At 40.2% G+C, this 1,494-nt stretch overlaps 1 protein-coding gene across 1 annotated transcript in view; it reads right to left on the reverse strand.

The window, feature by feature from the left end:
• LOC106873476 (armadillo repeat-containing protein 2) overlaps window positions 1-1,494 on the reverse strand; it is a 50,563-nt gene that overhangs the window by 36,437 nt on the left and 12,632 nt on the right. The window contains exon 4 of the mRNA XM_052965884.1: window positions 588-660. Within this exon, the coding sequence (XP_052821844.1) occupies window positions 588-660 (73 nt within the window). The remainder of the gene's footprint in view (window positions 1-587; window positions 661-1,494) is intronic.

Below are 1,494 nucleotides of genomic sequence, written 5' to 3' on the forward strand. Positions count from 1 at the left end.
CCACACAGCCACTCCTGCACATATATACATTTACACACATATATACATATACACACACACACACACACACACACACACACACATATATTAGACAACTCCCTTCCACTCTTTTGTTTATAAATCAGATATTTCTACCTAGGGACCTTGTTTAATTTACTCAACATCACCACCATCATCATCACCATCATTCAACACCTGTTTTCCATAGCATAGGTTGGATGGTTTGACAGATGCCACTGAACCAGGGAACGGCATCAAGCTCCAACATTTGCTTCAGATTGTTTCCCACAGTTGGGTGCCCTTCTTAACACTAACCACTTCACAGAGTATACTGGGTACTTTTTAGATGGCACCAGCAACCTGAGTTCCCCAAGTAACTCTGAAGACAAGACACCCTCAAATGAGGGGTGGGGTGTAGTATTGAGGGATGTGGCTTTATCATTGTTTAATTAAGAAACTGATCAGTTCAATTGAATAAATTATTTATTGTTGATATAAAATAAATAAAAAAACCCAAACAACTTGTGTTATTTTCTGGCAATGCAAGAATAAACATTTAAATAATAATTTGTTGTTGTTTTACTTACATTGTTGATGGGAGAGAGTCTGGTTCCAGAGACTGGCCGAGATTCCCAGCCTTCAAAATGACGGGAGCCGATACTTAAAAAGACAATATAAATAATAAATTACATTAATACTAATTAACAAAATATTACTGGAAGAAAAGAAAGAAAGAAAGAAGCATTAAAAGAATAAAAGACCAAATTATTGAGACCCCCACCTCCCATGGCTATCTTACCAAGGAAACAAAAAAGAAAAAAGAGGTGTATTAAGCAACAGAAGATGGTGGGGAGGGAGTGATGGGTTGTACCATGCCTTGTAGACGTGATTGCAAAGGCTTTGCTGCAGAGAATAACCAGTAAGACTTACTGTGACAGCCGCCCTACCCTGCGGGGCTCATTTCTCAGATGAGCCTCGATTATCCTGATTCTGTGGAGGAAATCAGCAATGTAGGGTTCCAACAACACTTGAGGTCCCAACAAGAATGACTGGAACAAACTGATAGTGGCTGGTCAGGCCCATGTATTTGTTTATTTTTGCTCTCCTCTGCATTACAGGCGGCAACAGTAAATTGCAATAAATTGTGTCACCATTCTGGTTTACTCTTTACTCTTTTACTTGTTTCAGTCTTTTGACTGTGGCCATGCTGGAGCACCACCTTTTAGTTGAGCAAATCGACCCCAGGACTTATTCTTTAGAAGCCTAGTACTTATTCTATCGATCTCTTTTGCCGAACCGCTAAGTTACGGGGACATAAACACACCAGCATCGGTTGTCAAGCGATGTTGGGGGGACAAACACACACATACAAACATACACACACACATACATATATATATATACATATATACGACGGGCTTCTTTCAGTTTCCGTCTACCAAATCCACTCACAAGGCTTTGGTCGGCCCGAGGCTATAGTAGAAGACACTTGCC

This window comes from Octopus bimaculoides, chromosome 2 (assembly GCF_001194135.2).
Source record: "Octopus bimaculoides isolate UCB-OBI-ISO-001 chromosome 2, ASM119413v2, whole genome shotgun sequence".
Lineage (NCBI taxonomy): Eukaryota > Metazoa > Mollusca > Cephalopoda > Octopoda > Octopodidae > Octopus > Octopus bimaculoides.